Genomic DNA, 13,186 nt, shown 5'->3' with positions numbered 1-13,186 from the left:
GCGAGAGGACAAACCTCTCAAACCCCTACCTGCTGCACGAGCTGCCCTGGGGAACGTGACCCCCGCGCTTCTCGCGAAGGCTCAGGATTCTGACCCGACCTTAGCTACTCCTCGGGAGCACGCGAAGTCGGGGAAGGTGAAGCTGAGCGGGAAGCATGGGAGGTCAAGGTTCCTCAGGGACAAGAAGTTGCTCTACCGTGAGTTCAGCAACAAGGAGGGTACATTCAAACAGGTTGTCGTGCCTCGCGAGTTTCGCGAGGGTGTCATGGCAACGGCACACGACTCGATTCTGGGAGGTCATCTTGGCACCAAGAAGACCACGGATCGTGTCTGGCGCCACTTTTACTGGCCAGGCATCTGCACGGATGTCCGACGTTTCTGTGCGTCCTGCGATAAGTGCCAGAAGGTGGTTGCCAAAGGAAGGGTGAGGAAGGTCCCCTTGGAGAAGATGCCGCTCATCGACGAACCCTTTCGTCGGGTGGCAGTGGACATCATCGGGCCCATCTTGCCTGCGTCTGAGGACGGAAACAGATACATTTTGACCATGGTGGACTACGCTACTCGATACCCAGAGGCGATCCCTCTGAAATCGATTGAAGCCACGCGAGTAGCTGAGGCTCTGGTTACTATGTGGTCCCGGCTGGGAATTCCATCAGAGGTACTCACCGACAGAGGCACGCAGTTCACGGGAGGAGTGATGGCGGAGGCAGCACGACTGCTATCACTGGAGCAGCACTTCACCACTCCTTACCATGCTCAGTGCAACGGACTGGTGGAAAGGTTCAATGGCACCTTGAAGACCATGCTGAGGAAACTAGCTCAGGAGAAGCCACGCACGTGGGACAGGTACATCCCAGCATTGCTTTTTGCATACCGCGAGGTTCCTCAGGAGAGCTTGGGCTTTTCCCCATTTGAGTTGTTGTACGGCAGACAGGTACGCGGTCCCATGGCTATCCTGCGTCAGGCTTGGACAGACGAAGAAGCTGACGAGGAGGTGCAGACGACAGCGACCTACATCGTAGAACTCAGGAACAGGATTGAAGAGACCTGCAAACTGGCTCAAGAGAACCTGGGAAGAGCAGCACAGCGTTATGCGCGAGGATTCGACCGCAAGGCACGGCCGCGCAGCTTCAAGATTGGAGAACGGGTGTTGCTACTTCTACCTGTCAAACACAACAAGCTACAACTGCAGTGGCAAGGACCTTTTGAGGTGACAGCGAGGGTGGGCCAGAACGACTACAGGATCATGATGCACGGGAAAGCACGCCTGTACCACGCCAACCTGCTGCGCGCCTACATAGAGAGGACAGCCTACGGGGAGAAGAACAAAGACCAGAAGAACAAAGACAAGAAGACAGAGAAGGTTGCAGTCATCAGGGGTGAAACGAGGGGTTGCTCGTTCTTGAGGACGACCTTTCTGTCTGGAAACAGACCATCAACCTCTGCAATATCTTCAGGTTGCAAGGTTGGCAAACGCCAGACTTATGCGCTGGGCGTTGATTCTCCAACCGTACCAATTCACGGTACGCGTCATACCGGGCGCCAACAATGTTGGAGCTGACTTTCTCTCTCGGGCTGGAGAGGAGAACATGACTGTGAGCGAAACCGAGGTTTCGTCTTGAAGAGGGGAGGTGTGTCACGATCGGGTGACAGAGACCAAGAAAGTGTCACTCAGTGGAGTGCCTGTTCTTGGTCGTGTATGATAGAAAGCGCCTGTGCGTGATATTGGGTTACAGCAGAGTTTGCTGACGGTGCTCTACGAGCACGAATGTTTTGTATCGCACGAGTTTTACAGTGGAGGTTTCTGCTGTCATAGCTAGGGCTGACGGTTTTTCGCTGACAGCGCACACGGGATTTTCACGGATTGAGTTTCTCGTGTCTTTTTCTGCTTGGGAGGCAGAATTGTGTATAGCTGGACTGGTTTTGGGACAAGGTCAGTCACGTGTATTTGGCTAGGTGGTCTGTCAGAGACTCAAGGACGGCACACTTGACACCCAGCGGCAGAAGGGGAAGGATCGTATACACAGTTTCTAGAGTATGATGGTTTTTCACCGAGTATTATATTCGGCACTCTAGGGGAACTTCCACTAGTTTTTCCTTTCTCCCTGCCACGTATTTTGCTGAGGACAAGTCGTCAATTTTCCTTCGTCGGCGATGGCTTTCGCATAAGGATTCGACAAGGGGTTCTGGACGGTTTTGGTCACTGTTGACGAACAGAGGCTGGTCCAGGGAGGAAGCGGACTTTGCTTCCATTGAGAGTACAATCATAGGCTTTTGAGGTAATAAATCATTATTTAACGCTGTTGATGAGTCTGTGTTGTGGAATGAAATACTCTCTGTTGTTCTTTCCAGGTTAGCGCATAATTTACTCTCTGTGACGCTAAAATACTAATCTGTATATGGTTTTTGCAGATAGGGAGAGAAGGACGGAAAATGACTGTTTTGTTGTTGTAAAAAGTCCATTTTGTGCAGGCCCACGTGCTCGATGAGATATTTAAAGATGACATGTTTTAAGGTGGTGGGTGAGGGGTAGCTGACATGTTTAGTGCACCGATGCTTTCTGTTTGCAGCCTTCGTTTCGTTTCGCTTCGTTCGCCTCGCTTCGTTACGTTCCTGTAACATCTGCACGGCTGACTCTGGCGGGAACTGTTGAGGCTACGCTAACCAGGAGACCGGCTAACCAGGAGACCGGCTAACCAGCGGACCGGCTAACCAGCGGACCGGCTAACCAGCGAACCGACTAACCAGCATACCGGCTAAGCAGCAGCAGCAGAGATAAAGCTAAGTGCACCATGTCGTACGCACCCCGTTGACCACCGTTGTCTTTTCGTATCTATGATTTCATTGGAGTAGTGACAACGTGGGGTGTGTGACACCTGCACGAACTAGGGCTTTTCGGACAGAACATTCTCATTTAACTATATTTACACGGGTTCAGCGTGTTCCTATAATTTTCTACATACTACTGGCATTTTGTCAGTGAACACTGGTTTTTTACGTGTTGAGAACGTAAAAGGAACATATTTTGAGTGAAGGCTCGAGGGAGGTGGAGAGTTTATACATAAACAGGCGTCTGAAACTTATACTTTTGTTGACTCTATTTAATTGTATGACTGCGAGAGTGGATCGTGGTGTGGTTAGTTAATTAGTAGTAATTAACCGGTTCATAATCACCTTGAGTGATATATTGAAACGTGACAAATGGGAACTCCCGGGGATTCCCCTTTTACGCGCGCGCTATTTTTCATCTGTGCCCTGCTTGTAGCGTTTTGTGGCGAAAGAGGACTTGCGGCAGACAAAGAGGACGAGAAGAATGTAAGCCGGTATACACATATTTGCAATTGTGGCAAACTATCATTCATTGAATGTGTTGCATTGTAGTGATCTAGTTCCGTTTTCCCTTTTTGTTCCCCCCCCCTCCACCAGCCCCCACCCCAACACACACACACGCACACACACACACACACACACACACACACACAGTACAGATAAAGAGAGAGGGAGAGAGAGAGAGAGAGAGAGAGAGAGAGAGAGAGAGAGAGAGAGAGAGAGAGAGAGAGAGAGAGAGAGAGAGAGAGAGAGAGAGAAGCATCCCACAAAGAGAAACTTGAAAGCGTAATAATAACTGGCGAGCCCGGAGTAAGGACGGTACTAGCTGTGGTTCTGACTCATAACCTTGACCGACTTATTGCATCCTGCTTAATACTAAAGACCGTGTTACATAGTCGTTTTTTCGTTAGTTTCGTTCTGTTAATTCTGTCCGGTTGATTTTTCTTCTACTGGCCATTGTCGTATTACAGACACATGTGACAAGCATTTGCCAGGTATCAGATGTTCTTGCAGTAAATGTTTACTTAATTTGTGTTAGATGTACTTGACATCACACTGCATTACAGTCGTATGAAATAGTTTACATAATTTATCACCGGTTTCCTATCCGCGTGACTTAGATTTTTCACCATTTTCCATTCTTGTATCAATGTGGATTTTTTGTTTCTGTTAAAAAACTGATTTTAAACAGACAGTTTAAAAGTGAGAGACTTTTAGTGCTTTTGTCATGAGTATCTGAGCTTTGAAGCAGCAGGAAATTGCGGCATTTTCTTCAAATAAACATGATGTCTGCAGTTGACACGCACGCTCACATAAGAGACTGAGAGAGAGAGAGAGAGAGAGAGAGAGAGAGAGAGAGAGAGAGAGAGAGAGAGAGAGACAGAGACAGAGAGACAGAGAGACAGAGCGAGAGACAGAGCGAGCAAGACAGAGAGAGAGAAAGAGGAAGGAAGAGAGAGAGAGAGATAAATAGAGAGATAAAGAGAGAGAGAGAGAAAGAGAGAGAGAGAAAGAGGGAGGAAGAGAGAGAGAGCGAGCGAGAAACAGAGCGAGCGAGAGACAGAGAGAGAGAAAGAGGGAGGAAGAGAGAGAGATATAAAGAGAGAGAGATAAAGAGAGAGAGATATAAAGAGAGAGAGATAAAGAGAGAGAGAGATAAAGAGAGAGGAAGGGAGAGAGAGAGAGAGAGAGAAAGAAAGAGAGAGAGAGAGATGGAGGGGGGTGGAGAGAGAGTGAATCAACCCAAAAAGAAAAGCCGGAAAGCGATATTGACTTAACAGAGTGGGTGAAAGACAACACGCTTCCAGCCAGTACAGGGGCGGTGCGTGTGTGTGTTTTCGCCGTGAGAGCTTCGCTCATAACTTTTTTTAAAATTTTTTATATTTTTTTTTATAGCATCATTGCTTGAGCATCTCGCGACGGCTACAATGTTAGACCTGTGTACGGGACGCTTTAGAACTGCTCGCAAAGGCAAAAAAGTTTCGTTCAGGGAGAAGTCCTTACTTGTTCACTGCTATCCAGATAGTACTGGTTTGCCAGGTAGTACTGTAACACACGTCTATAGATACATTCTTGTTATTCAGGAAGCAAGGAAACCAATTGTGTGTCAGTAAAAAGACCTTACAATTTAAAGTAAAAGTTTGATCAACAAGTTCATTAGACTTTTTTTTAGCTTTCAAGCTCTAATGCGATCCCATATTCCTGCCCTGGTCAAAGAATGTTTCATCAGAATTTCAATCAATGTGATGGAAAAATGAGGTCGTCACAGTGCCGCCTCTACTTCCAAAAAAGAAAGAATATGACGTCATCAAAGATGAAAACAGTACCTGATGTCCGGAACGTATGCTGTGTGGTTCTTGAGGAACTCCTCGAGGTCCAGGAAGAAGTGGGCAGAGTCAGTGTAGAAGGCGGACTTGAGGAACTTGGTGAGCCAGCAGTGTTCAACTGTGGGGTCGATGAACTCGTCCTTCTTGGCGTTGTCCAGAAGGGCTTTCATCTGCCGCTGGACAGCTTCGGCAGCGTAGTTCACCTCGCCGTCGATGACGAAGGACACAGGGATGCGGTCGGGGAAGTGCTTATCCAGCTGAAATACGTTCTCCCTGTTGTGGACAGTGGAACACAGAGATTATCCTTTGGTACAGGGAAAGTAAGGAAGGTTGACTCTGTCGACGAAATGGCACAGAGGACATCTTTTGTGCAGAGACAATAGGACTGCTGTCAAAGGGAACAGACGATATCGTCTGTTTCGTGAACGTAATGACTCCCTCTCGTTTTTACAAAGAATATAAGGACTGTTGCCACTGTCGACAAAAAAAGCACAGAGGGCATCTTTTGTGCAGAGAGAGTAGGACTGCTGTCCCTGTCGACAAAATGACAAAGAGGATACCGTGTGTACACTGTGAACAACGTGTGGAACACTATATAATTCTACTTGCCAAAGTAGCATACATTGCAAACACTATTTCCTGTTTACTCTGTGTGTCGCTTTTGTTAGTAGATTTATATAGTAGGCCTATGTCGCACAGTGTTCACAGCCGGCTACCAAAAGTGTGTTCAGAAGAGGATGTTTTTAATTTATTTACATGGTAGGGACTGTTGTCGAAGGGCACAGAGGATATCGTTTGTACACAGAAAGTTAGGATGGATGTCCCTGTACTGTCGACAACGAGTCAGATATCCTCTGTACAGGTAAAGCGGGGGCTGCGCTGACGTAAGAGTTGTCTCTGAGTTGACGCACGAATCACGTTAAATGCGGATGACACTTGACAAAATGAGCATGTACGCAAAATGTTGTAATGAGCGCGTGCACGGAGAACTGCCTCTGGAGAAGGATATATAATGCCATTTTTTACAATCAAACCCCCACCCTTTTCCTCCTGCCCCGGCCTCGTCCTTGCCCCCTTGAATAAGACACGCTCCTATTAGTAGTTATTATGTCGCATAATTTATAGTCACGGAAAAATTGCCAAAACTCTTCAGTCTCAAAGACTAAACATCGGTCTCGTGCAGCTGCGGATAATATCCGGCGCACACACGCAAGCACGCACGCACGCACGCACTCACGCACGCACGCACACACACACACTAACACACAAACACACTAATGACTAACGCACAAACACACACACACAAACCACACGCACACACACACACACACACACACACTAACACACAAACACACAAACACACAAACACAAACCACACGCACACACACACACACACACACACACACGCACACACACACACACACACACACACACAGCTCACCTGTAGTACGAGTCCTCTTGGACCAAGTCAGTAAACTCCAAGCCCTGTTCCAGGTGAGCATATCCGTAGATGGACACAGCCACGAGCACACCGAAACCAACCAGGATCAGATAACGGAAGGATCGGTGGAAGATCACTATTGGCAGCAGTATTCTCGGCAATTTCTCGCACATACTCTCGTCGTCTCTCGCGTGCATCGGGATTTGGCCCCCGCAGAGGAACCAACAGACGATGGACCGGCCTTTGTCCTTCAACTCGTTTCGTGACTTGGCCGTGCGGCACGTGACGCAGTGACGATTGGAGTACACGCGCCGCCCATGCAGAGACAGACAGGCGATGAAGAGGGTCACGTGACACAGGTAGACGAAAAGGACAGCAACTCCTGAAACAATAAATGATATGGATAATAATACAATCGTTCTTATAAAGCACTTTGTCATCATTTTCACGAGTTTTCATTCACAAACACCTGGGAAATAAATCTCATGTTCCCCATGCAATAAATCCCCGGTTACCATAGTTGCAGGAAGCAGGTTATACATGGATAATTAAAAGCAAACCCAATAGAAACGCTCGGGGATTCTTCGGCTCTTTTCATTGGTGTTTCCCCAGACCTAGACAGACGACACGACACTGCTTTGCAAAGTTGCAAAAACGAACTGGCAAACTGGCACAAGTAAACAACAAGTCGCGTAAGGCGAAATTACTACATTTAGTCAAGCTGTGGAACTCACAGAATGAAACTGAACGCACTGCATTTTTTCACAATGACCGTAGTCCGCCGCTAGTGCAAAAGGCAGTGAAAGTGACGAGCCTGTTCAGCGCGGTAGCGGTTGCGCTGTGCTGCATAGCACGCTTTACTGTACCTCTCTTCGCTTTAACTTTCTGAGCGTGTTTTTAATCCAAACATATAATATCTATATGTTTTTGAAATCAGGAACCGACAAGGAATAAGATGAAAGTGATATTAACACGATTTCGAAAATTTAATTTTAATCATAATTTTTATATTTTTAATTTTCAGAGCTTGTTTTTAATCCAAATATAACATATTTATATGTTTTTTGAATCAGAACATGATGAAGAATAAAATAAAAGTAATTTTGGATCGTTTTATAAAAAGATAATTTTAATTACAATTTTCAGATTTTTAATTAATTAATTAATTAATTTTTAAGCCTCCATGCTGAAATGCAATACCGAAGTCTGGCCTTCGTCGAAAATTGCTTGGCCAAAATTTAAAAAAAAAAAAATTAAAAAAAACACCGGCCCCCGTAGCGCAGTGGTTAGCGCATCGGGCTGCGGCCGGGAGGTCGTGGGTTCGAATCCCATCCGGGTCATGTGGGTTTTTCGTGCTACGGTCAGCTCCTACCCAGAGTGGAAGTGCTATGGTTCCTATGGGAAGGCTGGGATCACACAGCCGAGTGTCATTCACTTAACGAATGCGACTTTGAGGGTGCTCAGGTTCTGTATACCTGACCAACACCGCAGGTGCGGCAGTTCTCGGGCCTGGTTGACGCCAGGATATAATATGACAGTAAGCGTAGAGTGCTGCCCTGCCACGTAGTCTCAAACCAAAATTGGAAATCCAAAGCATCATTATAATCATCCTCATCTCATTAATCATCCAAATATAAATTGTCTTTGCTCTTGTGGCCCTTCATGCCCGGAGCTCTCATGGTGACCTTGGTCTCAGTGTTCCTGTTCGATCCTTCCCTGAATAGTAGTTCTGCTGTCAGTCTTCAACGTGTGACGTTCTGGGGAGTCGACGGAGGGACGTGGTGGCGGTCTGCTCTCTGGAGGGAACGCTCACTCGGTCTGGCTCCGCGACTTAAAGTCAATGTCGTTTGTAGGGGGCATAGTAGGTAGTGGGCTGCGTCCGTTAGCTCGGGACAGACCCACTACTGAACACCGTCGAAGTGACTCAGCAGAAGTGCAGTGTCATCTTCCGAGGGTAGCCTACCGCAGCGACCCGACATCCCCCCCCCCCCCCCCCCCCTGGGGCGTCTGTAAAATCGACAAGACTGGCAGCGGAACGAAATTCAGAGGTGGTTAGAGCAGCGAGTGCAGGGACGGGGCGGTGTGAGAGCACAACGGGACAAAGGAACAGGTGTAAAGACGGGGGGAAAAAATTGATTGAAAAATGAAGGTGTGACAGTGCCGCCTCAACTTTTACAAAAAGCCGGACATGACGTCATAAAAGACATTTATCGAAAAAATGAAAAAAACCATCTGGGGATTTCATACCCAGGAACTTTCATGTAAAATGTCATAAAGATCGGTCCAGTAGTTTAGTCTGAATCGCTCTACACACACACACACACACACGCACAGACAGACAGACAGACAGACACTCACACACACACACACACACACACACACACACACACACACATACATAGACCACGACCCTCGTCTCGATTCCCCCTCTATGTTAAAACATTAAGTCAAAACTTCATGAAAGGTCATACATTCATCTCAAACAAATGAAACCTATCGATATGTTTTGACTTTTTACAAAGTCATGGAGTGCGTGTATCTGTGTTTCGATACACAGACGTTCGGAGAAACACGAACGTCAAGTTCAAGTCAAACCAATTGACCCCTGACACACAAAAATTGACCTGTGCACAAGACGTTGTATTGCTAAACGAAGCGCAAATAAGAAATAATGATAAAAGCAAAGAACAGAGCAACAAGATATACAAACATCTAACAAAGCCGAGCAAGTAGAATGACAGGTCTACTGAAAAACAAAGAGGCAATGAGTCGGAAACAAGATCGCGATTCTTTCCTTCGCTGCACGACGCAAATCTTCTGTGACCTTTGACCCAGCGTGCCTTGCTTGCACGATGCAAATCTTCTGTGACCTTTGACCCAACGTAGCTTCCACATTCAAAACCGAGGGGGTGGAATACTACAGAACTGTGCATCCTCAAACCTGACATACTTATCCCAACATTTTATGAAATCAAAACACAGAAAGTTGCTTTCACACGCCAGTTTTGATTGCAACAACGTGCTGGGGCACCAAAACATGTATTATCTAAACGCAACTTGTGTTTCAAAGCATGGTTCCCTGTGTTGATTTGGCACTTATTTTCTCACTACCAAAATGATGACAAAACTATGTTTGGTGGTTTGTTGTCAGACCAGCTTTTGTGTCGGTCCTCGGGGTGCATATCGACTTTTGTTTCATATTTATTGACCGCGGCCTTCGGCCTTGGTCAATAAATATGAAACAAAAGACAAAATGCTCCTCCTCGGACCGACAAAAAAGCTGGTCTGTCAACAACCCATGAAACATCTTATATTGTCATCATTTTCACGAGTTTTCATTCACAAACACCTGGGAAATAAATCTCATGTTCCCCATGCAATAAATCGAGGTGGTGAATGGGTTTGAGCTGGTTCGAATCCAGGACGGACACGGGTCAACTTTATGTGCAGACCCAGAGACGGTATCCATCTCCCACCCCCGTGTCACCACAATGGCACGTTAAAGATCTTCATTCTTGGTCATACTACCATAAGTGCAGATGGCTGATACCACCTAAACACGCATACATCAAAAGCCGTGAGCGCGTAAAAACTCGAATCGTATAAACCAATTCATGTCAAATATGACCTGACGGACAATAAGCCCCTTAAAATTTACTTACTGGGTTTGAGCTTTCAGGTGAAACGTGGATTGTCAAAGTAAAAGCCAATCAGGCTGATTGTTTGATGTGTGAAACCATCGCGGCTTTGGATTTGTGTTTCCGAGGACAACGATTGTAAGCATTCACTCTCAAAGACCCAATCAATGTTGATGATTACCGCCGCGACTCATGGTCAATTTGCATCTTATCTCTGCAATCGCAAAATCCACAACGAAAAGTCATAAACACTTTAAAAGAAAAGAAATATGCTCAACACTTACTGAACTCACACGTATGATCGCAGCTCTGTACATTTTCAGACTGGTAGAAAAGCGTCAACAAGCTACGTTTGACGTCACATACAGGGTTGACGTTTTATCTCGAGCTACTGTGACGATGCTTTGTGGCCCGGAGTTGGATTCTAAAAATTCGTCTCCCTGTGGGTTATTCATTGTGCATTTTGTTGCACAACCAAAATGATGACAAAAACGATGTTTGGTGGCTTGTCGTCAGACTAGCAATTTGTTGTTGGTCCTCGGGGAGCATATCGCCTTTTGTCTCATATTTATCAACCGCGGCCTTCGGCCTTGGTCGATAAAGATGAAACAAAAGACGATTATGGTCCCCTTGAACCAACAAACAAGTCGCGTAAGGCGAAATTACTACATTTAGTCAAGCTGTCGAACTTACGGGATGAAACTGAACGCACTGTATTTTTTTCACCAAGACAGTACAGCTTCGTCAATCCCCGCGTGAAGGAAATCGCTCACCTCCCACGTGCAAAACGTAGTGATATTGACACGCCAGATTAGCGCGGTAGCGTGTTGTGCTAAGCAGAAAAGCGCGCTTTTCTGTATTCTTGTTAACTTTCTGAGCTTGTTTTGAGTACAACCTATCATATCTATATGTTTTTGGAATCAGGAAATGATAAAGAATAAGATGAAATTATTTTTGGATCGATTTCTTTAATTTTAATCCTAAGATTAATTAATCTATTTTCGTTAATTGTGATCACATTTTAAGAGTAAACATGACATATGTATATATTTTTAGATTCAGAATGTGATGAAGAATACGATGCAATAAATTTTAAATCTGTTTGCAAAAAAATCGATTTTAATAACAACTTTAATGAGCAAACTCATTAATTAATTTTTAAGCCTTCAAGCTCAAATGCAATACCAAAGTCCGGGCTTCGTCGAAGATTACTTGACCAAAATTTCAACCAATTTGGTTGAAAAATGAGAGCGTGACAGTGCCGCCTAAACTTTCACGAAAAGCCGGATATGACGTCATCAAAGACATTTATCAACAAAATGAAAAAAAGATCTGGAGATACCATACTCCACGGGGGATAACCGGCTATACAGTGGTAAGCTGGTGAACACTGTTGAACACTCGATTCGGCCTGCATTTTCCCGTTTAACCACAAAGTTGTTGATTTCTGCCTGGATTAAAGCTGAGCTACTGCATCTGCGATGACTAACTTTGTTTCGAAATGCATAATATGTTGAAGAAGGATTTGCGTTTTCCCGTATTTGAATGTTAAAACCAGAAATCGTGGTGACGAAGCACCGGAAATGGCTGCTCGGTGGGTTTCAAATGTAGAAATGCGCTTGTTTTTACAAAAAGAGCTCGTATTCAGCTTTGGTACGGGAGTCTTAGTGACAAAGGAGTCATACTTGATGCAAAGGAGTGCTATTGTCGGGTTGGAATCATTCGTTAGAGCGTGCATGCGAGAGGCGGTCAAATATGCGAAATGATTGTACACCGGGTTGAAGACCGTCGCGAATGGGGCAGCAGACGCCTAATCCGGTTTGATGCAAAATGTATGTAAACTAGACATTCGAACACTCTCTCTCTCACTTCCTCTTTCTCTCTCTCTCTCTCTCTCTCTCTCTCACTTCCTCTTTCTCTCTCTCTCTCTCTCTCTCTCTCTCTCTGTCTCTGTCTCTCCCTCTCCCTTCCCCTCTCTCTCTCTCTGTCTTGGTCAAAACATGTATACACTTTGTAAAAACACATCCAAAAAAATATTTCAGTTATCAAAAATCAAACACTTTCTAGACCTTCGCACAAGAAAACTGTTTTTTCAGGCACATATTCAGTCAGCTATTGACTATGCTTCCACAGTGTGGGACTCTGCAAGTGCAAATACTTTGAAACACTTGGGCAGTTTACATAGAAGAGCTGTTAAATTAAATATTTTGAAAAATACATCTCTTTCCATGACTGATTATAAACGATTGCAAATTCTTCCTATCAAAGATAGATTTGCATATAACAAAGGTGTGATGATGTATAGAATTATGTCAGGGAATGCACCTACACTCCTTGCCTCAAATTTTAAAATAAATCATTATAGAAAATGTAACAAATTAATTACCCCAACTCCAAGAATTGACCTGTACAAGTCGAGTCTATCATATTCTGGAGCAATTATGTGGAACGTCATTCCAAATATAATTAAATTACGAATTCATGAAACGTCATTCAAGGAATATTACATGCTGTTTCTTTTACAAAACTTATAAGAAATATTATCAAGCAGCTGGCAAAATATAACTGTACTCTCTGATTATATTGAAAAGCATGAATTGTTGGTTTTTTTTGGGTTTTTTTTACAATCACATATTTTTCTGTTATATATATAATTTTCAAGCATTGCTAAAGAATCCTAATGCATCTTAAAATGTCTTATTGCATTGGTTGGTAGACATGTTAATTATGGTAAATATGTCATTTGTACTATAGTTAAACTTATCTTTTATTTCTTCTTGTTTGTTACCCCTCAATGGGCGAGGGCCGGATGAAAAGAAGCATGTATGCATTGCTTATTCCGTCACCCTCGTAAAATAAATTTCAATTCAATTCAATTCAATTCAGTTCAACTCTCTCTCTCTCTCTCTCTCTCTCTCTCTCTCTCTCTCTCTCTCTCTCTCTCTCTCTCT

The 13,186-nt window shown here is 44.8% G+C and overlaps 1 protein-coding gene and 1 long non-coding RNA gene across 2 annotated transcripts in view; both read right to left on the bottom strand.

Moving 5' to 3' along the window:
* LOC138967215 (uncharacterized) overlaps positions 1 to 13,186 on the bottom strand; it is a 181,478-nt gene that overhangs the window by 81,447 nt on the left and 86,845 nt on the right. The gene's annotated exons all lie outside the window — the stretch shown is intronic.
* LOC138967211 (patched domain-containing protein 3-like) overlaps positions 1 to 13,186 on the bottom strand; it is a 36,241-nt gene that overhangs the window by 6,453 nt on the left and 16,602 nt on the right. The window contains exons 6-7 of the mRNA XM_070339731.1: positions 6,598 to 6,979; positions 5,157 to 5,429 (exon numbers count right to left, since the gene is read on the bottom strand). Of these exons, the coding sequence (XP_070195832.1) occupies positions 5,157 to 5,429; positions 6,598 to 6,979 (655 nt within the window). The remainder of the gene's footprint in view (positions 1 to 5,156; positions 5,430 to 6,597; positions 6,980 to 13,186) is intronic.

The sequence above is a fragment of the Littorina saxatilis genome, linkage group LG5, assembly GCF_037325665.1.
Source record: "Littorina saxatilis isolate snail1 linkage group LG5, US_GU_Lsax_2.0, whole genome shotgun sequence".
In the NCBI taxonomy this organism is placed as follows: Eukaryota; Metazoa; Mollusca; class Gastropoda; order Littorinimorpha; family Littorinidae; genus Littorina; species Littorina saxatilis.
The sequence above is the reverse complement of the archived record's forward strand: the minus strand, read 5'-3'. Positions and strand labels throughout refer to the sequence as shown.